General features: G+C 37.3%; 1 protein-coding gene across 1 annotated transcript in view; it reads right to left on the bottom strand.

Annotated features, from left to right (window-relative positions):
- Positions 1-25,785, bottom strand: part of AGMO (alkylglycerol monooxygenase) — a 203,602-nt gene that overhangs the window by 108,146 nt on the left and 69,671 nt on the right. The window contains exons 4-5 of the mRNA XM_067292191.1: positions 9,929-10,032; positions 2,911-3,006 (exon numbers count right to left, since the gene is read on the bottom strand). Coding sequence (XP_067148292.1) covers positions 2,911-3,006; positions 9,929-10,032 — 200 coding nt within the window. The remainder of the gene's footprint in view (positions 1-2,910; positions 3,007-9,928; positions 10,033-25,785) is intronic.

Raw genomic sequence — 25,785 nt, 5'->3', positions numbered from 1 at the left:
TATTACTAAAAGAATGGTTTAGTTATAATCTTTATAGTGTTTAAAATGCTGTCCTGTTTTACGTAAAAGGCCAAAAGCTAATGCATATCAAGTATGCAGGAAATAGAGAAGTCTAACTGAGATACAAATAGTGGGTACTTTTCATCTTTATGATTTGGTATACAGTTGTCACAGGACTATATGAGCTACTTGATTTAAAATAAAATAGACTATGTCTGATTTGTTGGTAGGAAAGCTGGACAGAAGCTGACATAACAAACATTGAAAAAGGTCAAAGTTATAATGTTAAGAGAAGTTTATTATTTGAAACAATACAGGACACATTCTAAGTTAAAGTTTGGGAAAATATCAGGGATTGTACTTTGGCTGTAAACTGTTGCTCTAGGCTGAAATATGACATACAAAGTCTCAGCACAGCAGAATCCTTTTTTAATTTTTGAATTGAATTTGAATTAGTTTTTTATGCAACAAGAACTTAAACACCTCAAATCTAAACCAAAACAAAACACCTTCCCTTAGAAGCTGGTTAATATACTTTCCATCTTTCCTATTACTTAAAAATCTTTTTTTTGCTTTTATAGAAAAACAAATTGTGCACCCCCTTTACTAGGCCTTTCAGTACTAATGAGGCAAAATTGTTTATTAAAGAAAGCTGATGATAAACTCTACATTTCTTATCAAATGCTCCTGCATTTTAGAAGCAAACTTTACAACTTGCAGGGGCAGAATAGAACAGATGCAGTGTGTCTACACTAGACCCTGCCCCATGACATGTGCTGCCACCTTGTAAAACCACGCAGCCAGGCTCCCAGAGGACACCGGAGCTGCCTGGGGACTGGGGATCTCCCGGGTCTCAGCCCTCTCAGGCAGCTGGCGCTGCAGAGCAAGGGGCAGTGGCAGTCACTGAGCCGCGATCACGTTTTCTGCAGTACGCCAGGCCTGCAGCCCCAAGCAACCCACACGCATTGGGGAGCTACTGTGGTCTGGGACTTACAGAAAGGATTTTCATTTTATTATTATCTAGGTAAGATAATTTGAACTGTTAAAAGTCAGAAAAATTACTTTGAAAAAAACTTTAAAATGGCCCAGTTCTAAATGCAGTTAAAATATTCCAGTTGTCACAAAAGGCGCAGTAGGATGGTAAAACACCATATTATCTTCACCAGAAATATTAGGTATTAATTTAATAACTAAGTGGCTACAATAGTTACTGCTGTTTCCCTTCCTTTGCCCCCTGAGAGCAGGAAATGTGCTAATATACAGCATAACTCAATTTCTATTTTGACATCATTTGTGACCTCAAAGCATGATTTCAATGTATTTCAATTGATTTCAACCATACTACAAAAATAGCATCAGCATTATCAACTTTAAGAATATCTTCCTTTGTAAACAAAGATCTATGATTGGATTAGCTGCATCAGTACAAAAGATCCATTGTTTTTTAACTGATGCAATAATTGAATAGTAAGGGGTGCTTACCTATGCACTGAGACTAAAATACATTCCTGTTGAGACACTAGCACATGGTGCATACGCTATGGGAATTCCTTTTAAGCCCTATAAAGGATTTAGCACTTTAGAGGGATGCAGGTAATTCATAGGCCTCTGAAATGCACTTTAGAAACTCAGAAGTACACTGCGGCCCCAGTGCTGAGACTCATGGTGTTACTGCTACACAGCAGAACATTAGGAACACCTCAGCCAAGGAAGAAATGGCTACAGACAGCAGGGAAGAGCTAAATGAAGCCTATTACATCCTTCTTAGTGGCGAAACACAAATAAACAAATAAACATTGCTACCACATTATTCAAAGTGTTCATTTGGTACAATTTCGAAGTGTTGGACCAAACTTGTTCAAAACATTTTTACAAGACTGTGTACTGCATGACTTTATGCCAGTCCTGAGTCGTGGTGATGTGCATTACATTTTATTGTAAGTGTTTGCTAATCACTATCAGTAAGTGATGTTGCAGGGCACGGGATGGGTATTAATGACTTTAGAAATGTGCTCAACAGAACTAAGCAACAACAGAAGTTTGCAAATGGGTCACTGTAAGTAGCTTTTTAATGAAACAAGCACACAGAAAAGAGAAAATAAAATCTACAATTTAAATAACAATTGCCTAAAACAGCAGGTAAAGAAAATGAAATTGTCTTCCAAATGGATCATCCTATAGATGGCACAATGAAACAGTAGAGTGAAAATGATATCTGAATAATCAGAGTCCACAAGCCTGGTAGTGCAATATACTGCTAACATATAATACATCATACTTTTAAGCACCTCTAGTGTAGTGCAAGGGAGAAGGCAAAAGGTCTTTAAAGGTCTTCTGACACATGAGAAGTGTGGGAAACTATATTCTAATTACAATGGGTTACTACTTGTATATGTATGCAAAATAGATATGGTCTACACAGTCACACACAAAAATACGTAAGTGCAGACATAAACAAATAGCTAGCATATAATCAAAGAATTTTTTTTTTTCTCTTAGAATGACTTGCAGTAAGAAGGAAACAGTATCTGACTTCAGTTGTAACTCTAAATGACAAGGAGTTTTTTCCTAATATTTTTCCCTAAAATATTTATCTTAGAAATGAAATCAGTTTCAGTATCTGCCAGAAGTATTTAATAAGCTGCAAGATAGGAAAATGTAGTATTAAAGTAGTAGAAAGTTTTGTTTCTTTACAGTTACTTTTTTTTTAATCTAATTGGGACCAACTGGCCTCATTGCCTCTTATAAACTTAGCAATATATATTCCGAAAAAGGAATAAAAATGAACAGCTGTTTCTCTTTAAAAAAGTCAGACAAAGATTTTTCTTACACAATAAATCAGTTGCTAGTGGATTTCCAGGACACTGCTCCAGGCTAACTGTTTAGGTATGGCTTAAAAACCTGGTTTACCTCTGTATGTATCCAAAACTGGTAAAGAAGATTAAACTGTAGATGAACAGCAAACACTGAAGGAGGGATAAAAAGAGCCATGGGCAAGTTGAACATCTGAAAAATTAGAAAGCAAATATACATTATATTTATCATTCTAAAATTGTGATTGATCTCAGGGCTCAAAGCACTGCACAAGTTAATTGTATCTTATAATAACTCTGTAATGTAGACATTATATAAAACAGATACTGCTTATTATGTTACCACTAGATACTGATTATTATGTTAACACTAGATACATTATAGCAAATGGACATAAATTGCTGCAAAAGTGATTTGCCAAAAGTCATAATGTGAGCAAGTTGCAAAATCAGGTAAGGAGCTCAGAAATCCTGAGATTAAAGGTTTTTTCTGTTTGCTATATGGAATAGACATAGATATATCTTTGACACGAAGGGTTTACTCAGAGAGGAGAATTATCATGGAGTAAGCAAGGTGTGAATTTATAGCACTATAGCTTTTCCTCTCTAACTCCCTATGTGAGCACCAAAAGGGCAAGGCAGTTTACTCAGCTTTCAAAGTTAATTGTAAATTCTCACCCTAACTTCCTCACAGCATCTCCCCTGAAGCCCTGTCCTGACTGATATACTGATATATTCCTGGGTTGTAAGTGCTAGCATGAAAATAGTTTCAAAAAACTGACTCCTTAGGAAAGACACTAATATCATACATAGAGACTAAAGTCCAAGCAATTTCACAATTAATTGTTCCACTGGCTGAGCAATAGCTCAGTCTTATCTAATAGGATGAGACTTCTACAACCATCACATGTTAAAAGTCAGCCTGCTTTCTTCAGATTCAGGTTAGTCTTTTCTTCTCAAACAAAACAAAACAAAACAAAACAAAACAAAAAAACCCTCCTATATCAGTTGCGTTGAGAAGTTAATCCTTTCCTAAAGCACAAAGAGCTCTTTTCAACCAAACAATAGTGGAGGTGTCTTCAAAACTTTAAGTCTCTAAGTACTCAGGGAAAATTCTGGCAAGGAATAAGAAGAGCTCCCAATGAAACATACCACAGAGTCAGCAAACTCCGTTTGCAAGTTCCTATTGTCCTTCTCACAAATTCAAATCTTGGAACATCAGAGGAAGCAATCTGAGAGCCATCCCAGGGCTCCTAAACCAGGCATTCCTTGGTACAAGTCTGAAGAAAAATAATACTTAGTGTTTAATGCTGCTTTTCCCCAGGTTTTGTCAAGAACTCCATCTAATGGGTAAGACATCAAGCTGGGGCTGTGAAACAAGTGCACCTCCATCGCAGTGATGTGATGCTCTCAAAAGTCACTACAGTGGTTTCTCAGTGTCAAGAGCCACTGGAGGACTAAGGGCCTGCAACCCTGGCTCAGTCTGCTGGCTTCAACACTGGGCAATGACTGCAGCCTGAAGCACTGGAAAGAAACTCGTAAGTCCCTGCAGCTTCAGCAATCGCCTCATAGGGCTGAGGACAGCTATTATTTCAAAAGCTACATTCACACCTTTGGAGCTACCACACCTCCTCCACAGACTATACTTAGGCAGCTCCTGGTTGAATGACTTGGAAAATTTTCTCTTCCAATAAATAAAGATATTCAAAGGTGGTTGAAGGACTGCACTGAGTTTTTGAACCTGAGGAAAAAATGCAATCAGCTGTTTGGTTTTAATCATTCTGATCCTCAAAGATTGAGTCCTTATGTAAGTTTTATGAAACAAAAAAAGAAAAATCTATTCGGAAGCTGAAACTTTCACATTCAAGTCCCTAAGATTAACTCATCTAAGCAAATTCACAAATATTCATAGAAGCTCTTACTTAAAGCGGGAGGTAGTGGGAGGTAGTAAATGCCATTAAAAGGGATGGGACATTTAGTCATAAAATTCTGGAGCAGAGGTAGGCATAAGCCTTCTTTTTGAGTTAAGTAAGTGCTTAAAGGAGATGAGACTGTTTTATGCAGAAGACTAGTAAATAGAAGACCTGCTTTCAAACCCCACCATTCTCCATGATCTGAAGCAGAAATATAGCATCTCCCACATTTTAGAAGAAATGCTTTCATTACCGGTGTAGAGTCAGTCTGAGTTCCTTTTTCCTCTTTCCACTAATCTGGACCCCCTTAGCAGTTAATTATTAAAAGTGGAGAAGCTACAAAAAAGAGACTGAGAGACATTTGTCCCACAAATATGAAGGCTGGCATTGTTTTTCTCAAAGGTTATCTTATGAAAAAGCCAATGAAGGAGTAGAACCCACGGCAAGATTTAAGTAAAGCTAGTGCAGTCTTCTCTTGTTGATTGTACCTGTCCAGTGGCACAATAAGAGGAATTTTTTAAAAGAAATAGAGAGAAAGTTGATTTAAAAAAAAACATATGGTTTTCAGATTATTCATGGATATAGTTACAGGATTTAAAGCAGGGTTAAAAATGCTATGCTTTTTTTCTGAAAGTGGCATAGGCAACTTGGTGGTATTTACAGATGACTCAGAGGGGAAGAAAGGATCATCTTCATATTTATTTTCTAACCTACTTCTCACATTAACTACTAGGATTTCCCTGCTAAGTGGTGAGTTGGAGGAATTTTTATGTAAATCTACAGGTAAATTTGAGATTGACAAGGGAGAATATTTTCCTAATGCTTCATGTTTCCTTGCATTGTAAGTTTTACTTTGCACAGAAAGGATTTGAAGGATCATTTACAAAAGCAGAACACATACGGAGAGATGAAAACCTCTCCTACATAAGAGAAACAAGAGTTGGTTTCTCATATTTGTGGTTCCACTGAAAGAACAGGATCACTATCAGGAAAAAACCATCACTAAATTGTTTTTCACTGGAAATGCCAATTCCCCAAATCAAAACATCTCATGGGAATTTACCAGCTTTCACTAATCTGCAGAGGAAAAGCTTTCTTGGCTCCAAGATGGAATTTCTGGTTAAAACTACAGAAAAACATTTATCATGCTCACAGATCTTTTCCCATTTGTGGATTCAACAGAAAGAGACTGAGAGAGTGCCACAATAACTGATAAGCTGATGGGGAAGGCACTTATGGAGGAGGTGGAAAGGTACTCATGGAGGGGTCTGCTGCATTGCAGCTCTCTGCCCTACCAATTAAGTCATTGGCAGTTTTAGAGCAGTGTGTGTCCCCTGTGCTTCTGCATGCTTGCTGGCTTGGGCATGCTCTCGCTGTCTCTCCTGTTTAATTAAAAGCTTCTAAACGCTCCCACTAAAGAAAGGGAAAATGTTGAAAATCATGAAGCTGAGCAGAAGGACTGAGAGTTTCCTGCCCAGGTCCAGCGCTGAGCCCATCTGCCTCCACACTGCGTCTCGGGGGCCACCTGCTGACCTCGCTAGCTCTCTGCCAGCGCAGAGCTGGGAGCTACGCACAAAAGCTACGCACAACAAGCTCAGACTGCGTAAACCTGCGGGAGGATTCTTCCAGAATTAGAGGTAAGAAGAAGAAGAAGAAGAAGAAGAAAAAGATCCCGATTCATTAGATAAACGGTGAACTTTGTGACTATGTGCTAGAAAGAGCAGTGTTACCTTTTCCCTTTTGAAAAGGAACAGATTTATATGCAGACATTTCCACTGTTTTTAAATCAACAAGCCATAATTCAACCCTTTATCTAAAAGTATAGCATAAAGCTATTAAAATATTATGGATCTAAATTTTGGAATTAAATCTTACCCTTGGAGGAAAATTAAGAACTGGTACTCAAAGGACTAAATGAGTAGTAGCTTTTCAAGCTGTTTATGCCACTCTTTCCTTTCACAATTACACCTCAACTGAGCATTTCATCAGAAGCAAAAATATATGCAACATTAGCTTGCTGATTTCTTCTTAAAAATGAATAGACATTTTTTCCACATCATTTTCCCCCAAGATGGGCTTGAAAACCATCTCTCAATCTGACAGCAGGTCTGCTTCTTTACCACTCTTCCCCTGGAACAACAGAAACGCTTTGTGTGCAAATAACATGAAGTTGGCACTTAGCTCCAAGTTCAGGAGTAGGTATCACACCACTGATCGCACTTAAAGCATGTTTTTCTCTTCTCTTTCATTCCACATCTTTTCAATCAGCCTGAGCACAACCCACACAGATTAATATACTGATTTATTTATCTTATAATGTTTAACTTAAAACACATACAGAGCTGGCAGCAGAACAGTCCCACAATCCCACATCATCCACCACAACTTTCTCACAGCCTCCACAAAACTGGATGTCAAACTGCATTCAACTGTTCACAGGCAGTGACAGCCACTCACTCTCGGAGATGAACTAAAGACTTCACCGAGATCCAGCCTCAAGGCAAATGCAGCCCTGGCGTTCTGGGCAAGCCTGGCAGTCCACAAAAGAGCAGTGCCGGGAGCACTAGCAAGATTTGTATTCATGTATAATAAAGTTTTGGAGAAAGAAAATCGGCACACCTCTCAAAAGTTCTGGAGGGAGGTAAACACTTATTTATATTAACCAAATGTTTTGGTTAATATCAAATGTTTTGTGGGGAAAAAAAAAAAACACTGCACACCAGTATTATTGTTTCCTAGGTTGGTTTCCCTCTGCTCGAAGCAAATGAATTTTAAATGTACACATTTTACTTGCCAGATGATACCAGTGTGGTCTTGAGGGCTGTCTCTAGAATCTGAGGAGGCATCTTGGCCTTCCTGAATATTTTGTGCTCTCTGAGGTATCATCCTCAAAACCACGCAGACAGACAAAGTACTCATACACACACCCATATGTACACACAGGCTTTTTGTCTTCTTTGAAATCTTGTTTTTGTAATGCATTTGCACATATGGTCCCAATGGGTAAATGTGCAAAGGTTAAAACTCTAACATGGCAGTATTTACATAGGAAGCAGAGTTATGACAGCACATACATCCCCTCCACTATTGTTCATTATCGTCATTTAAATTTGCGGCACTCCTGCTAACACCAGATGACTATCTTCTGAGTAAAAAAAATAGCAATTTCCAGAGAAACCTTTAAGATACAAAACTAAGAAAGAGTATCTGATCCATAATTTCCAAGAAAACATCATTTTTTTGCAACCTATTGATTTAACGTATCTAGTATCACATGCTTGAAACAGCTATGGATAACAGGCTAGATCCATGCTCCACTACATGAACATAAATACAAACTAACTATGCTGAAGTTAATGGAGTTACATTGGATTTGCATTTGCATGAGCACATACTCTTGGCTTTGAGTCCTTTGTGCATAGGCTAGGCATAGAGATTGCCAGAGGACTGTGGGCTTTTTTCCACCACCAGTATTATACTGAATTGGAGGAGAATATTTATCTATTTTATATATATTTAAAAATACATATATATTGCTTTTAGTATATATGCAGAAATAAAATCAATGCAATACTAACCAAATTTTTAGGGGATTCTGAGCTGAAGGAGAATAATGAGGCTGTTAGCAAATGATAAAATTTCTTTTGATTTGATATGTCTATTTTTCTAACAGATGGCCCTTTTTCTATTTGCCATCAAATATCTAACTAACTGCCTTAGACAGGCAACTGACAAGCTGTGTGATTTATGCAGTATGGACACAGGGCCTGATCCAGGTCCCAATGACTTCAGTAAAGCTGGACCAAGCCCATAGGAGACATACAGCCAAGAAAATAAATAGAGCTGGTCAAAAAAGTTTTAGTGCAACATTTTTTTACTAGAAAACACAGTTTTGCAAAAAACAGAAATATTTCTCCAAAGAGAAACACTGTTTTCAGGTATCTAAATGAACCATTATAACATTCTCATTTGGTAATAAACAAATAGCTTTTAAGCACAGTCAAATTTTCATTTCTTAATCACTGTGTTCCATTATATATAAGAATTATATTTAATATATACATTTTAATGGTTTTGACATTATCAAAATATTTTTCAATATTTTTATAAACAAAATGATCCAGAATTGTCCAAATGAAAACTTTAGATGCTTCCTTTTTTATTTTATTTTATTAGGGATGATAAGACAATTTGTTCCAAAATGGAATGAAAATATAACTCAGATTGTGAAAACTTCACAGATGGAAGTTATATTTTTTGATCAGAATTTATATCTTTTGCCTTTTGGGAAACAGGCACCTTTATAGGGAAATATTCAGATATTTTACCTGAATGTATTTTTCCCAACTCATTTGTATTTAGAGAAATGTTTTCTTCTGAAAAAAAACAGTATATGCTGTTTAGGCATATGCAACATATTTTGTAATATTACCTTCAAAATCTAATTTTGAAAATTCAATTTTTGAAGATATTATATACATGTTTTTAAATAAACTATGAAAGTACAATCTGAAATTAAAAAAAAGAAAACATGAAAGAGCAATTGAGGAAAGCAATAGTTATCCTGGGCCCCAAACCAAACACTGACTAATTTGTTAAATTTATGAATTTACTTGGAATAAACATTTTTTATCCATAAATAACTATTCTTCTTAATTTGTATTTGATGTGTACACAGCTCACCATTTACATTAAATTTTATCTGAAAAGGTAAGATAAACGTACTGACATACTTCCTTTACTTACTTGGGGCACTGACATATGACATGAATGAGCAGTAACAATAAATACATTTGCATGTCCAAAGCAATCTTTACTAGTAATTTCTCTCACTGCTCCTTTCATTTATACAGACATATTCTGGAGTTATATTATAATCATTGATCTTCTTGTCTACTTATGCATGAATAAATGGATGAAAAATAACCTGTCCCATTTTTCTTGGAAAGTTATGAATGTATAAAAACAGAGTTATAGCTAGCCTTCTTAACTACTTATTTGTTTTCAACAGTTTGCTAAAAAAAGTGTTAATGAATGTATTTTTCAAGCTTAAAAGCTTCAAATCTTTCAACTTCTGTGCTGTGCTTTTCAGTGTCACACATCTTAAATAATGTTTTACTTTGAAGGGAATCAAACAGAATGTTTTAATTTTTAGTAGATCTTGCTGTTTTCACTTTGTTTGTCAAACGTTTTGCAACTTACCCAGGAGGTATATCTCTGCAGTACAGACTGTCTCAAGGCTGTGAATAAGTTGTAATCTTCAGAACTATGATGTATTTGGTGCGCTGCCCACAGTATATTAACCTCTGCAAAACACACAATTTCTTAGGCGGCGTGTACAAGAGAACAAAGCAACATTTGTTTCCCATAGTTCCCCCCCTACGCTTTTCTTTTTTTGAACTAAAGCAACTAATCCCCCAAATTACACTTTGCTATTATACCCTAGTGTAGCAGGTAATAAAAACTAATGTGCAGAGCTGAGTTTGGGTTAAACACCAGTAAGTGGACACAAGTGGGTGTAATGTTGAGGCTGAGGAGGGTGAGGCTGTGACAGGACATGAAGCATCAGTGGAAGAGCAGAAGGAGGCGGGCGATGAAGGTTAAACAGCCAGTCCATTGGAGCTCTGCTACGAGGCTCAGAGGGACAAGGACTGAGGATGTTTCCATGCTTGCACTCATTTTCTGAAGTTATATTTCAAGACTAGGAGACACAAAGTGTGCCAGAAATCTCATGCTTCATATTTGAACAACTTAACTGATATCTGCTATTGTGCTTAAGGTTTTCTGGAACACTTAAATCTTCAAGCCCACTTGTACCACACACCACAAAGCACAACCATTGCCTGCCCACTAGTGACAAATGGAAAAACAAATGGCCATTTCCTGGGAACTCCAGATCCAGCCAAAGGAGAGCAGTTGCTCTGTTGTGTTACAGTTCAAAAAAGCTGCTGGAATAAGGGCAAAACCAGTGTCAGTCATGTGCTCCAAAGGCATGACACTGCTGATTCACTGCAGTGAAGAGGAACACTTCAAAATCCTAATTGTATTTCAAGGCATTTTTTCATTAAGTGCAAATCTGGGTGTCCTCTTTGCTGTGAATATTGATATTTGGAGAGTCTTAAGTGGGAGGTTATCAAACAGAAATAAAGCCAGAAGTGTTCATGGTCATATCAGATGTATAGCTACAAGCTATGAAGAAGGCCTTAATGACAGCAAAATGAGAAAGTGGGTGGTTAATGCAGCCTATTTACCATAAAACTAAATTCAAGGTCACCTATATTTCAAGGGATGAAATGTACACAAAGCACCAGCTGATTACAGAAATTAAAAATTCACTGGCTGACCTCCGGCTGTGCACTCCCTATCCCCACTGATAGGCTTCACCAGGACAAGCAGAGAAGTGCCTTTGGCAAACATCAGAATCCCTTTCACGCAGTGATCTTCTAAAGTGTATTTAAAGTCCTGAAATTGTCTAATGCCAAGCTTATGTCAGATAGCTTAGGGCTGGTGATTAACATGTACTTGTAATGTAAACTGATGCCAAAAGGAAAAAAAAAAAAAAGCCTTAATGAATTTCAAGGAGTCTTCACCATTTTAAGGGGCTAGATAGTCCTGTAACAGGAGGTAACAGTCTTGTATGCTAGAAACTGAGAATTTTAAATCTAACAAATTTTGACAGTTTAGTAATTTATATGGCAACTTCACCTTTTCTCAATGTCCTCTAAGTCCTTGAAAAGCCTTCCAGTAGCTGAATTAGAATTGTAATTTAAAATATCACAAAACCCACTTAACACTCAATCTGAGAAGTCTTCCTTCTTTAAATGCATTTTCTCCTGAAGGAACAAGTGTGTGCTATATCGACAATTAGCAATCATTAAAAAAAAAAAAAAAAAAAAGTCTTAATGCATCTCTGCCTAGTGAGCTCCCTAGGAGATGAATTATTCAGGTGAGTTTCAGTACTCAATAACAATTTGTATTTGAAATGTTTCCCAAGACCTCAACAGAAGCTAAATGAGTGAACAAAGCATCTGAAAAGGTGGAGGTTAAAGACCTGTCTCCTTAGTTGTTTTAAAAGCATTTACTTCCTATCACAAACTGTGTGTAACACAAGCCTTCACTCAATGAAGTACAGCTGTACAAACAGGGTACAGTAACTGGATCTTGCTTCTTTCCCTCAGTCATTTTTCAGCATTGTGAAAGTTCAAGGAAGGGAATCTATGATGATTTTTACAGTCTACTTTCTTTCTAGTTAAGGTCAAATGGTTTTCAAAATGAATTACTAAAAAGGCATTTTATTAGCATTCATTTTTCAGTTAAACTACCTTTTACACTACCAAGAATACGGAATAAGGTAACTGCATATTGGTAAAACGTTAATCTTTCAGATGTGTGAGTCAGCTTAAATGATCTATCATTCAAAAGGCGACCATAGGAGTATTAGGGACACAAACAAACAATTCTGCCACAAGTAATTCAACTGCTAAAGCTATTTCTGACTTTTCTGTTACGGATGAGTAAATTTAATCCTGCTCCTTAATCCCATTCTCGCTAACATCAGAGGCACAGTCTATACTAAATTCCTTAATGATAACAGGCAGAGCTGATGATTGGAAATAATTTTCATCCTAAATGTTTATCTGAATAAACACATCATTGGTAATAGTTATTATAAGCAGAATAACTTCTTGAATGAACTAAGTGTGAGATGGATCGCCCAAAGCTCAGTCTGTAACGGTCAGCATGCTAAACATGCTGCATTCATGACAGCTAAAAGACTTCTCACCAATATAAGAAGCAGAGCAAGCACTTATCAAGAAGTATGTTTGCCTGTTCACTAATCACCAGCAACAGCAGCTGAAAAGGGTCTATAGAAGAGTTAGGTGGTTTCACTTTTTCATTCAAAGTGACGATAACTTGAAGCAAAACAAGAAAAGTTATTTGGATTAGAATGCAATTATAAAAGACTGTCTCACATGCACTTTCTCATATTTATAATTACATAATGCCCCCCTAGAAGAGAGAGAGAAAGAGAGAGAGTTGACACAGTTAAAAAAATCCATGCAGAAACCAGGAAGTATTACTACCTTCTGTAGGTCTCCTCCCTCTAGTTAATTCTCCAGTAAAGCCACAGGAAGAAAAGTAGGCAATGGGACAAAGCTCTAATGATTTTTTTTTCCTAATGAAATTATGTTTTCTGACATGGTTGGTAAATTAAAAATATATACACAACTGGAATATACACATGGACAAAATTGTTACTTTTGATTCAAGAGAGTAAGTATCACAGAATTATAGGGTAATTCAGATTGGGAGGGACCTCTAGTCCAACCTCCTGCTCACTGCAGGATCAGCTATGAGGCTGGTCATGGCTCAAACCAGTCGGGTCTTGGAAATCTCCAAGGATGGAGACTGCACTCCTTTCTGGGCAATCCATTCCAGTGCCTAACTGAATCACAGTGGGGTAGTTTTTCCTTATATTCATCCTTACATCTTTTGTTTCAATATATGTCTTCTGTGTATCACCATTCCATTATGCACTGCTGCAGAAAGCCTGGCTCCATCTTCTTGATAACTTCCTTGTAGGTGCTGGAAGGCTGCTGTTAAATTCCCCAAAAGCCTTATCTTCTCCAGGCCAGTTCCCTCAGCCTCCCCTTTTCTCTGTTCTATCACTGGAAGTCATATATTGAACTAATGTTGAACAAAGACAAATCTTCATTTTTGTTTAAAATTATTCTTATTAAGATAAAAATCTCTCAATTGCTCTGAGCCCACTGACTTTAACAATAGCAGATCTAAGAAAATTTATGGTGACTTAAAGAACTAAGTGAAAACTAAGGGCCAGAAGGATGATAAACCCATCCATCATCCTGCAATTCCCGTGCACCACCAATTTTCTTTCCCTCCTCACCTATCTAGATGGCACAATTCATTCCCTTTTGGAATTACATGATGATTCTTTCAGGATTTATACTGGGTGACAGGCCAAAATATTCATTGACTCATTGTTACAGTGGTAATAATAATGTATTTGGTAATAATAATCTCCAGTAACAGGATGGAGTTGCTCTAATCTTCCTCTGATCAAAACACCATGTCAGTTTTTTAAAAAGAACCTGAGGAAGGCCACACAAAGCAAAGGAGGCCCTCACTGAGCTATGTCATAAGTTGTACCATTTTCCTCAGAGCTATCTGAAAAGCACAAGGATGAGAGAGAAGTGGAAATGCCACCTGTATCTTCTATTAGAGCTATTTCTCCATTATAGCAGAAGGTGAAGATCACCACAAAGTTTTCTTCCCACTTATTTTCTCCTTTTGGTTTTCCAAAGGGATGGAAGATGAATGATATTACCTTTTTTCCACTTCTTCCCTCCCCCCTAATAATTAAAACATAAGTATATAATGTTTCACACACCATCACAACCATATTGGCATGGCAACCAACGGTTCCCCTTAGCCTTAATTTTTTTATATTTCAGATTCATTTTGTGGCATGAATCAAATCCCTTTGAATGAGACCCAAAGACAGACACAGCACCTGTGCCGTATCTCACTACTTCTCAAGTATTTCCCTTGCGGAGGTAGAAACCAGTCATCATATACAAAAGATTACTCTTTAAGAATACAAGGTGCAGGAAGTTTCAGCTGAGTCTTTGTTGTTCTTCACTTCCCTAGCTTTCAGTGGTTTCCACAGCCCATCACATTTTAATTAACAACAGGAGAAAATATATTTACCAAAAAAACTGTAGCCATTTCAAGGATCTATGTCAATGAAAACAACCATTTTTTCACAATCTTCCAAAGCAATGCAATGGTAAAGATCTGATAGATTTTAGTTTAAAAGATTAGATAGATCTTTTAGCTAAAAAGGGGCAATTTGTTTGCACCCACCTGGGTTTCCAGATTTAAAAGTAAATTAAAAATAAAAAAGCATCCAGATGATTTAGAAATAGTCCCATATGATGAGAGCCATGTAAAGGCTTGGTTCTCTTTCAGTCAACAGTGATTGTAGCTAAACGAACAGGGGAAAGTTTCCCTTTAGAATCAATTTTAATTAAATAAAAAACAGCTTCATTTTGACTATGCTTGCCATCTCTTGCAAGATTAGATGAACAAGGTAGTCAGTGATGAACCGAACTAAAATTTATCTAGCTATAAACTCAGAATTTAGGAATATTACGTGCACTGTGTCACAAAATTACCATGTAATGAATGAACTCGGCAAAGCCAAGCAAGAAAACCGCCGCGCATGGTGTGGTCCCTGCTGCCCACAGCGTGGTGACTGTTGCCTACTAGCGCAGCTGTAACCCACAACGCTTCAGACTGTGCTGTGTACTGTGTCCATTTACAAGCTCTAGAAAAGGGTTCATCTCCTGGGTCTACTTTCCTCCAGGAAGAGTAAGTAGAACTCCCAGGACGGCTGAAGAAATGAAGGTGGCCTGGAAGATAAACCTTTCAGCTATTCCTTCTCTATGCAATTTAACCTTCCCTACAGAGGTAAAAGAGAGAAGAATATATAGTACTTTAATATTAGTAGTAGGGGTTGCATCTGTGATTACCTTCCTCGTAATGCATTTTGGGAAATATAAAATAATTTCACCACTCAAATATTAGCTTCTCTTATGCTCAAAACAACAATTGCCTGATTACCCAATAGCTTCCTGCCTAGTTCTAACTGATCTGTACTGTTGACGCTTCTAATATTTGAATAAATCTTCTGTTCTCATGCAGGGTTTTTTCAAACAGTCTCATCCCTGTTGGAGTCTACATTTTCATTGGATGAACAACCACAGAGAAAGAACATTGTTTAAGTTTTATCATTTGGAGGGACAATTACCATTTTTTTTAAATAAAAAGTGCTTAAAATACTGTGCCTTGGGACATGGAGGGATGCCTTTATTAAAATTAAGAAGTTCCCTATGAATCCCCTTCATCTCACAGGAAAACAGAAATCTACCTACACAAATTACTTATCATCTCCATAAAAAAACTAGTTATTACAGACTACTATCCACATGCAACTCTCTTGTTTGGCCTGGTGTGGTCTAGGCCCTCTCTTTCTTCCTCTTCCTTCTGATCCAGTTTTGCTTTATGTTATTTTGCTAATTGCTGTTGAACAGGAGTTCTAAGATAGCTTATTTGCCAAAAGCCTCCACTTCCTTCCTATTACAAACTTTATTCTTATTACAATATTTATTCTTATAGGACCAGTTACATCCTCAGCTACATTACTGTATGCGTAGGGCTCTATGGGTTTAATGAGAACAGGATTAGATCCAAGGAATTTATCTGGAAGACCGTATAAAATACCACACACAAAGAAGTGTGCATACAGGGAAATCTACACGCTTTTGTTTTTGTTTTTTAACAAGACATGTTTTTCTTACTCTGTGGCCTTGGTTACAGTGAATGTTAGCAGTTTATATTTTCAGGATTGTCACACGTGTAAACCAAAGGACTAGCTGTAAGAAGATCTGTGTCCTAGTCTTGAAAACGTCATAACTCACTGTATAGCTTCAGACAATTTTCTTAACTTTCCTCTTCTGCACATTCTTACAGGGAAGCACTAATCTGACTGTGTACCTGACACAGACCAATTCTGAGCACTTAGGAAGTAGGAGTTCAACTACTGTTCAGTATAAAGGCAAAAAGAGACTACATTAGCCTTTGCTTCCAGAGTTTGTGTTTCAGGAGGAGAAGTGGAACAACCCCAAACCACCTTTATAACCTCAGCACAATCTAGTCCTCTTTGGTCATTTTGCAACAAAATGTATTGCAATATCCAGGTAAGTCCAAGGTAGAAAATGATACAGCATGTCACACAGCACTTCTCAGACAGAAAGCCATACTACTGGGTGACACTCCATAGTATACAGAGTTGCGATTTAAAAGCTTAATCAGGAAACTTCACTAGGCGTTTGGTATCTGATCCTTTTGCGATGCAAAATGTGCTTTTTCTGTGCTTTCTTCAGTACTATCTCTGTTTTTCAGCCCTCTTAAATTACTGTATGTGGTTAGCAAACTATTCAGTGAGTAGGCTAGCTTATAATCAGGTAGTACATGGTATATTCTCCCATGGCTTACTAGCCATAAATTGGAGCAACCTTCTACAAAACCTGCCTCCAGAAACTGTGCACAAGCCAAAACCTCCTGCTTGATCTGCTGCCATACCAGTTGAAAACACAAAACTGCTCCCACACAAAAAATCCACAATAAGATCTGCAAAACTTAAAATGCAGAATGGTCTAGGGAAATGTGGGAAGAATCAAGAAAAGCCAAAGTATTACACATGCTACCCAGAACTAACAATGGGCCAGATCATATCCCCTTGTAGCAAAAATACAGGGGACTGTGAATTATACCCAGATACACTTTTGAATCTGTGTATCATGTGGTTAGGAAAGGTATAGAGCTTGGCCAGCTGCAAAATGCTCAGAAATAATGGTCCTCTCAACCCATAGGTGCCCTATGATATTTCCTGGCATCCTCATAAACATGCATCTACGGAAAGGCTACAAAAATCCACAATGTTCTCCAAGACTCATTGTAGTACAGGCAGTTCCCTCAGAAGCCTGCAGTAGCTAAGATGCCTAAATCAAACTTCCTACAACTTAGTTATATCAATGCAGACAAGAGTGAGAATCTAAAGTTGATTACAACAGCCCTAATCCATGGCCTGTAAGAAGCTCCTCATATAGCTGCTGGCAGTTGAACAGTATCTCTCCACCTATGCCACAGAAAACTACAAAGAAACACAGTATACTAGGTAAGGATTCAGATATTAATTCACACTGACTCGATCTCTGACTTCACTCATAAAATGAATGTGCTTTCCATCATGGGGAAACATATGGAGAAGATGTACAGTCCAAAGCAATTTTAGCTTGTTAATGTTGGATTTGGACACTTCCATCAAGACAAATATAAACACTTCAAAAGATGAAGAAGCACACAGAAGGAATGAAGTTTTAGTAATGTGTATATATGTCATCTCTGAAAGCAGAGGAGTATTTGGCAAGTTTTTTCAGTGCACAGCAATCTCCGGTAAAAATTCTGCCATACTTGGACCAACCTGTTTCTCACACCTTCCTGGAGCCAATCGTCCAAGCTCTCTAGTTCCTTGGAGCACCTCTGCAGCTGTCTCAAAGTTTTTGTTTGCCTGAGCTCTGGATGATCTCCTGAGAAAGGTGTGGGACTTTGGATGAGGAACCACTACAGTAGCAGCTGTTACCCAATTGCTTATCCATTCTGTTGGTGTAAAAGGCTTGACTAGGGTAGCCTGTTTTCTGGCTATCATGGCTTTCATGGCTTTCATAACATGTTTGCTGGGTATAGCAGTCCAAAAGCAGCTCTAATGTGTACCAGAAAATGGACTGGTGCCATGGCAATTTCAAGGCTAACTAAATCATAGCTCAAAATCACGTCAAGTATTTCACAGCCTAAGTCCAATATTTGGCCCCAGTTCTTCAGTTAGCCTTTCTTCAGTGAGTGTTCCTACTGGTTATTGCAAGGTTTATCCACCCTACACCTTGCAACCTCTTGATTGAGTGACATGGTATATATTAACTTTTGCAGATCACAGATGTAGCAATTTTTGCAGCACTTAGGTCTTTCCACACCTTTTTTACTACAAAGAGGAGCATATGGCTCATTAATTGCACAACCATAAATCATTCTGTTGGTGAAACTAGATTTATATATTAAAATAAAAAACTGCAACAAATTTCTGTGTAAAGAAGATCCTCAGCAGCTGGTGCAAAGTGATTTCTATAGCTATGCCACTTTATACAGGCTGCAGACTTGACTCAAGCTTCTCCAAATGTGGCCGCTTACAGCACTGGCAATCTCTAGCTCTGAGTATTTGCCAACCTGTATAATATAACTTGGTGTTACTGAATACTGATGTCAGACCATGGTATAAATCTGTGAAACACATTAACTGTGACCAAATTAGCACTTTGCTCTGTAGCTTGATGATAAAGAGAACTGAGACTAAATTAAATAGATTCTTAAAATTTAAAGAAGGTTACTTCAGAGAACTGTTTACTTCTTCAATTCATTTATATATTTTTGAAAAGCCTCTCAGCCACTGAAATGTCAGCTTATGCAATTTGAGAATATATACATCTTGGAGGATCTTAGAAGGAAACTGCTGGAATGAAATGGAAAAAAAAGAAAAGGTCATTCTCTTTTTTGTTTGGGTTTTTTTTTCCTTGAGAGTTCTTATTCTCCAGTATTCTGGGCTGTCTCTACAAAAGATTGATGTCTGGTGTCACTGTTAGGAAGTGCAAACTGTTCAGCTTCATTGCAATCTATGTCCTCATCCTCTTGCTCTGCAGGATACCACATACTTTGGCAGGCAATATTCAGATGGGAAGCACTTTAGTGGCAAGAATGGATGCCAGTGAAACCTTTTCCCACAAAGTTCAAAACTCTGAATGTGCATACGTTAAAGCAACATAAAACTGCAGGATATTAGGAAGAAAACAATAACTGATACTAACTCAACCACATTAATCTTACTTTTTGCCCCTCAAAGCAATACATTTAAGGAATGCTAAGGACATTTACACACACACAAAAAAAAAAAAAAAAAAGAGGAGGAAGAAAGAAAAGAAAGATGAACTGGAATGAATTAAAGTCCCCCAAACCAAAGGCACAAAGAAACTTTTTCAAAGGAAATATCCATGGTCCCTTCATGTAACTTTTATTTCATAGGTTAAATTCCTGCATTCATTTATTTGGTTCTGCATATTTCCAAGACAGATATAGTAAGACTTAACACTGATAAGTCAGTGGAGTTACTCTGGTGTGAAAACATGTAAAAGAGGAAATAGTTTTACACATTTTTCTCCTGCAGAGTGTTTTGGATGATTTATTAAGCCAAGTTCCTGTATGCTAGATATGTGGAAATACAGACTTGATTTGCAAAGGAATCCATTGAAATTTAAAGGGATATGGATATCAACAAAGCCTTGAGGACATCCAAGACACACCACTCCGTTAATCAGCTTTTAACATATTCTAGAAAATTACATTTATGTTCAACTTTGGGCCTACCAGTTTATAGATTTGCAAACTATAGGAAAAGACAGTCAGAGCTTTTAGACAAAGTTTTGCACTCTCTATGACCTAACCCAGAGCTCACTGAATTCAACTGAAAAATGTCCATTAACTTTAACAGATTTTGAAACAAGTTCATTATATATTATGCAATTCAAAGCAAAGGATAGTTAACCGCTTAAACTAGAATTCAGACATTTAATGAGATTTGCCATCCATGTTAATTTATGTATTTATTTTGCAAATGTCTCAAAAAATTATTTCCATGAGAAATAAAATGAACCAAAATAGTAACAGATACTGTATACTTATTTAACAGTGATAGACCCATTGCATTTGGCAGTTATATGCTTATTTCCCCTGCATTTCAACACATTACATTTGGATCAGTGTTGTCAATACTTACATTATACTCCCATTCCTAAAAACATACAGTTAACCATAGACCTGCTGCGTCCATCAAGTAGCTACCAATCACTGCATCTTTCAGACAACAAAATGGCTCTGGCCATTCTGGCACACTGAAACTTTAATGGCCTTTTACATTTATTATTCTAACAATATCAAGATGGAAACCATGTAGACAGATAGATTAGATAAAGAGACCAGAACGCAAGCAATTATCAAAGCACACAGCGTCAGCTTAAAGGTGGAAAGGAAAGAGGTCATATAAGCTTACTTTGCTACGCTACTTTGCTCAAGAAACCACACGACCACAATCTCATTGCTCCTGACGACATCTTTTGAACTGTGACTGTGAATCGCAGGATTACTTAATATTCTGTTTCCTCCTTCCCTAAAATATTAATAATTACCCCCGCGCAGAGAGGTTTCCAGTACAGGTTCTATTTTGATACTTGCCAAAAGTTTTGGTGATGGTGTTTGTGGAGCCAAAGCTGCTCTAGAACTGCCTGCAAACAGGCAGATTTCAGGGCTGGGGATGCAAGACAAGGGCTGGCAACTGCGGCAGCTAGCAGATGAAGCTGGAGGTGTGGGGAGCAGCAAGAGCACCAGGCTCTTGTGAGGTTAATTCAGACTGATTTGCCAAAGAGCAGCTCGAGCACTTGACTCGCAAAGGCACTCCTGCTACATGCTCAGTGCTTTTTGCAGCCACATGTCTCCTGACTGACATTGCGTTTTCTGACTTTAAAGGCCTACAGCTAGTGGCTGGATAATTAGTAGCAGAGCTAACAGAAAGGAAGGGATTTCAGGCCAGAAAATACTAAGTATGGAAAAGAAAGATTTTACATTGATTAAACATGAAATTTTAATATATTCCACTGTGAATTAATTATTTTTTATCCTTTATTTGTTTCCTCTCAGCTATAAAATAAGCTGAGAATGAAACTTCAATGCAGGATGTGTCTGTTGTACTTTATATTTTTCAAACACACAAAAATAAGCATTAAAACTATGAAGTGCAAGATTCTAGCCTGCAGACTTACCTCAACCACTAAAATTGTACATAGGAAGCAGATCTGCCTAAGAAAAATAGGCTCCTCTATTTTATAAAGTGTCATTATTATCTGGCAAGTGTAGGGTATTTTATTTTAAATATAAAAATAGAAGTTTTTTGCTGCTTTGAGATCACTGGTTAAAATCCATTGCCAGACAAAAGAACTGTCCCAAAATGAGAGTCTGCTGTTGGCCTCTTCAGGCAGATTGTGCCAAAAGTAACTCTAGTCTACCAAAAAAAAAAATCCTGTTACTCCGCAGCCAATCTCCTCCCACAGCTAGCAGGGAAGGACAGGGAAACAGAGAATCTTTCTCTTTATCTGCAAAGTGTTGATTTTTTTATGGAAAACATACTTGTAAGTACCAAGCTTTACAGTGTGTTAAGGCATATCAAACAGTAAGCATTTATTTATAATTTCATAAGATATTTTATATGTGCGCCAGTATCCATTATCTCTATACCCAGCACAGGAGCTCTCAAAGTTCGTAAGCAAAATGACTACCCCATATTCATCCCCGCGCTAACTTCACCTTCTTGGGCAGAAGGCCCCGGTGATGGAGGAAGTCTTTTTTGCAGTTTCTCAGCCAAGAGGCACTCGGAGGCAGCTGAAAGGTGGCCAGTGGCCAGAGGGAGGCACAGAACAACTGTGTCAGTGCGGTCTGAGAATATCCTTTGCTAAAAGCCCCAGAGGAACCGCCGTACACTTACCCTGGGGAGTCAAGACCCAGGCAATCATAAAGGGGTATAATTTATAAAGTGGTGTAGTTTACAACTCCCTGTGCCAGTATCACAAAGTCTAGAGTAGTGGCTATAGCATAATAGCCTTCTTTATTTCACACAGAAAACCTCAAAGAAAAAAATGAGGTATAAATAAATTAATTTATATTTATATTTTCTTAGTGAAACACTTCAGTACAGTAAATTCATTTCTGTTTATAAAGCACCAGAGGGATATGAAGGTGCACATTATTTTGCAGAAACTGAGCATAAACAACCATTTAAATCCCATTCCTAATTATTTGTCTACTGCCATGGAGTGACAACATGCCTGATGAAATAAATAGAGAATGAAGAGACAGAAACACATTGATCGCTATCTTAGTTTGCTATTAGTTCTGCTTATGGGCAGAGCAGTAAATCACTCTGTGCCTTAGTTTACAGAAGGAAAATACTACTTCCCAGGGCTGTTGTTTACTGCACTCTGCTACTGGCAAAAAGAACCGAAGGTTTGGAATACTACATACTCTCCTTGTTCTCAACCAAAACCAAAAGAAAGTAACGTTACCTTGAAAAAAAAAATGGAAGAGAGAATAATAAATGCCGTAACAGGTGGCTAGTAGACTATAGATACTATAAATGTCTTTTGTTAAATCTAAAAGCAAAATAACCCCCTGTTTTTTGTAATTGGTCAAGGCAATCATATCACCATGTAGATGTTAACTTAATTCTATCACACCACTCTTCCAATCACATCTACCCACCCATTTTCCCTGAAACTAGATTATAAACCCTTAGATTAGGAGTATTTCTTTCTATTTGTTGAGCATCCCAGGCCTACAAGCCACAATCTTATCTAAGATTTTAGGATCTCCTGTGCCATAAGACTGCATAAGGTCTGAATAATCAAAGTTATAAGGAAGATTTATAAAGGTGTACAAGAGACAGATACATTTGTTTCTGGAATAGGATAGGACTGGTGAAGCAGAGCTCATTGGAAAAGCAGGTGGTTGAGATTATAAACAACCAATCAAACAAACCCAGGCAAGTTGGACCAGATGGCCCCTTTTCTGTTACTAATATTACTTATGTTCCTATTCAGCTGTAAGAAGTTAAAAATAGTTTACCTGTTCAGATTTTTCTGACTCAAATTACATAAGATCAATGCTCTCACTTCAGCATCACATTAAAAGTTATCATGACACTGTCTGTAGCTGTATTTAATAATTTACAATGCTGCCTACCCAGAGGAGAAACTGGTAGGTGTAACAGAAGAAGTCTTGCCTTTTACAACACAAATTATGGCAGTAACCATATAAAAAGGGAAAGAAAAAAAAAACCCAACCCTTAATCTAGAGGAATAAGTGCTACTAGTTACAAACAAAATCTAAAGTTAAAACATATTTCCTGCATCAAAAGATGAAATTGTGAAGGAAAGCTAATGAGCACGACTAACCTGTAGTCACACAGACTGCATGACGCATTAATCTACAACTGCACTAAGCATGTCTAAATCTCTCCTTCTTCCAACATGGGTCACAGTTCAGAGGCTATAAATTTAACTTCAGGAAGGCACTTCACAGGTGCAAGAAGAAATTAACAGCTCTAAGCTTCCAATTTGCATTAATTTATTTCAAAAATATACAAGCAATTTTTACATATAAAATAAAGCTTATTTTAATACTCAAACTAAAGTGAGAATGGCTTTTGTACGACAGCAGATCTGTATTACAGTCAACAAAGCAAATCTATTACTAGTTGAGGGGCATACTCTGGTGCTGTAAAGATTTTAATGATCCAGTGAAAAAGTTAACAAATAGTACAGGAGTGACAAGCTTAGCATTATTATAACTGGATGCAAGAGCAAGATTTTTACTCCTATCTACCTCTCTTCACTGTAATTTTGTATCATACATTAAATATTTAAGATAGAGTGAACTGTGCCTGTCATACACATTATGAAAGTTTACAAACTATTATGAATTTATGTGTATTTACACTTAAAATGCCATCTTTGCAGATTAGAGTCTGATCATTGTATTGATGCAGCTCTTTAAGCATCCTAGGTACAGCAGCATGAGGCCATGTGCAGAACTGCTAAATCCCAACGTGCATGTATTGGCAGCTAGGAAAATGCATAGGCTATCTAAACCTAGTCTTCATATATGAAACATGGTACTGCCTTCAGCTAATACTATTCATAGTTATTGAATGCTACTTCATTTCCTTGTAATTCTTCCACTGGAATGTTGGAGGAAGAGTTTGAAACTAAAAATATACTACTGCTCCCACTATATGTCATATTTCAGCAATACCTTTATCATATTTTAGTGACATCTTTAACAACATACTTCACACTTTGTCTTCACTTTGTCTTGATCCTGATTCTGCAGATACAAGCATTTGTATTGACACATAGCATGGGTAGTTGGTTGGTTTGTACCCTGTGAAATAGTGAAAATACTATGTATGTTGTTGTTTAAACATACACAACATACTGGGTTGGCTGGGCAGCAGAATGACAGGTTGAGTGAGCATAGCCAAAGCCAAGCTTCAGGTGATGGAAAGAAGGAGACTTTTCCAGGAGCATGGAAACAATTGCACGGGGATTATTCACATCAGGATGCCACTGTAAATTGCCAGACTATAAAGGACCCCACCCTGGCATGACACAGTGAGCAGGCAAGCAATACTTTGGTTTTCACACCTTTCTCCAATCTCCTTCATCTGGAAGTTTTCAGGTATCTCTAGAGAGTTTTCTTGTTCTAGTTTATACTTACACATACTGTTCTGACAATTCATAGCCTCAGAGACTGGAAGCCTTCAGTACTTTTTAGCATTTTGATATTTCAAGGAAAGTCAGGTGGGCAGTTCTACCTCAGAGTTCTGGTTAATCTGGAGACCTGCTACATATGGAAATGTGATTATTCATGTGTTCAAGTGTTTTATTGAATCAGGATCACAGAGATTTAAAAACATTTCTTTTATTTTGCACAGTGTACATTGCTGATAGCCTTTGTATACACAAAAGTAACATTTTTAAACTGACAACAGAAACAAGTTAACATTTATCCAGGCATTACATCAATTAATGCCTACTTTGGCACTTCAGCACAAAAAATTACATATTAAATGCAAAGGACTCAGTTGTAAATGCTTATTAAGCAGCCAAATGCATAGGGTCTGCATGCTGAAGTGCAACTTCTAGGCATTTCTCTTGAAGGCCACAGCCATAAGCAGAATGTGATCATATGACTAAATATTATGTTAGTGTACTGTATATACCACTGTTCATTTATACAGATTTGATTCTGCCTTTGCAGATTTTAATGAAGGTATTTATTCTGGGCTACTTATTCTCCTCCTGTTTTCACGTAGCAGAGGAGAGCAGAAGCCTCACGTAAAGTTGGTCTGAATGTTGGGAGGAAGAGACATAAAAAGTGAAAGAAACAAGGGCACAAACTATTTTCTATGCTGGCCACTATAGTCTTTGCTATTGTTTTCTGCAAGATTGGGCTATATGACTCCTCTAGCATACTTGCAAAAGGTATCAATAGACTACTTGAAACTTAGATCAACAGATGAACATTCACAAAATGGTAAGTATATAACAAACACATTTCTCATAGAATTCTCAAAAGCACTAAATACATATCATGATCCTAACATACTGTTCACACTTAATCGACCCCTCTTTTTTTTCCAGTAGAGAAATCAAGTGAACTGATCAAATCAAGCTTATATCTCACGGTTTCATGGTTCATCTAACCAGGGACAAAGATCTATTTAAACAAAACCTGTGACAGGGTTTTCTGTGAACACTGGC

This window comes from Apteryx mantelli, chromosome 2 (genome assembly GCF_036417845.1).
Source record: "Apteryx mantelli isolate bAptMan1 chromosome 2, bAptMan1.hap1, whole genome shotgun sequence".
In the NCBI taxonomy this organism is placed as follows: Eukaryota; Metazoa; Chordata; class Aves; order Apterygiformes; family Apterygidae; genus Apteryx; species Apteryx mantelli.
The sequence above is the reverse complement of the archived record's forward strand: the minus strand, read 5'-3'. Positions and strand labels throughout refer to the sequence as shown.